The sequence below is a fragment of the Entamoeba dispar genome, genomic scaffold (assembly GCF_000209125.1).
Source record: "Entamoeba dispar SAW760 scf_1105229463233 genomic scaffold, whole genome shotgun sequence".
Taxonomy (NCBI): Eukaryota; Evosea; order Mastigamoebida; family Endamoebidae; genus Entamoeba; species Entamoeba dispar.
Window position 1 is genome coordinate 1 of NW_001855590.1, and position 1,412 is coordinate 1,412.

Below are 1,412 nucleotides of genomic sequence, written 5' to 3' on the forward strand. Positions count from 1 at the left end.
ACTTTATACTTTATAGACTATTATTATATCTATACTTTATACACTATAACCTATTAATATAGATATACACTATTATTATATGTTTCCACTATTATTATATCTATTTTTGTTTTTATTCTATGTTATTGTTTGAATAGGGAACGTAGCTCAGTTGGTAGAGCGTAAGTCTCATAATCTTAAGGTCGTGAGTTCGATACTCACCGTTCCCACCTTTTTGTACATCTATATGACATCTATTACTATATTTTTACATCTATTAAACTTATATATTCCTTTTATTATACTTTTAGTGTACACTCTATTCTTTTATATTATCTATACTATTTTATACTATTTTATACTATCTTATACTACTTATACTACTTATAGTGTTTTATACTATGTAACTACTACTTCCTTTCCTTATATTCTTACTATCCCTATTAACTTTATTACCTTTATTACCTTTACTACCTTTACTACCTTTTATTATCTTTACTTTTGATATATGTGTTCTAGATATCATCCACCTCTGTACTTATGTACTTATCTGATAATGGGCATATGGCGCAATGGAAACGCATCAGACTTCGGATCTGAGGATTGCAGGTTCGATCCCTGCTATGCTCGTCTTTTTATCTATAACTTATCCTTATATTATATATACACCTTTATCTATACTATTATACTTATCCTATTTATATTATATATACTATACACTATTCTATTTATACACTATACTTTATATACTATTATTATTTTTATTATTTATAGACTATACACTATTCTATTATCTATACTTTATACTTTATACTTTATAGACTATAGACTATAGACTATTATTATATTTATACTTTATATTTTATATTTTATACTTTATATTTTATATTTTATACTTTATACTTTATAGACTATTATTATATCTATACTTTATACACTATAACCTATTAATATAGATATACACTATTATTATATGTTTCCACTATTATTATATCTATTTTTGTTTTTATTCTATGTTATTGTTTGAATAGGGAACGTAGCTCAGTTGGTAGAGCGTAAGTCTCATAATCTTAAGGTCGTGAGTTCGATACTCACCGTTCCCACCTTTTTGTACATCTATATGACATCTATTACTATATTTTTACATCTATTAAACTTATATATTCCTTTTATTATACTTTTAGTGTACACTCTATTCTTTTATATTATCTATACTATTTTATACTATTTTATACTATCTTATACTACTTATACTACTTATAGTGTTTTATACTATGTAACTACTACTTCCTTTCCTTATATTCTTACTATCCCTATTAACTTTATTACCTTTATTACCTTTACTACCTTTACTACCTTTTATTATCTTTACTTTTGATATATGTGTTCTAGATATCATCCACCTCTGTACTTATGTACTTATCTGATAATGG

General features: G+C 24.6%; 2 protein-coding genes across 2 annotated transcripts, besides 4 other annotated features; both read left to right on the top strand.

The window, feature by feature from the left end:
* Positions 1 to 151: 151 nt before the first annotated feature.
* EDI_176110 (uncharacterized protein) lies at positions 152 to 484 on the top strand (the record flags this gene model as incomplete). The annotated part of the gene is made up of 1 exon (XM_001740818.1): positions 152 to 484. A coding segment is annotated over one exon (333 nt), but the record flags the coding sequence as incomplete, so codon positions are not given.
* Positions 308 to 353: a microsatellite.
* Positions 485 to 654: 170 nt separating the features above from the next.
* Positions 655 to 837: a microsatellite.
* Positions 820 to 954: a microsatellite.
* On the top strand, positions 953 to 1,357 carry EDI_176120 (uncharacterized protein; the record flags this gene model as incomplete). The annotated part of the gene is made up of 2 exons (XM_001740819.1): positions 953 to 1,000; positions 1,025 to 1,357. 2 exons carry the CDS (start codon positions 953 to 955, stop codon positions 1,355 to 1,357), a joined length of 381 nt encoding a protein of 126 aa, XP_001740871.1.
* Positions 1,181 to 1,226: a microsatellite.
* Positions 1,358 to 1,412: the final 55 nt, after the last annotated feature.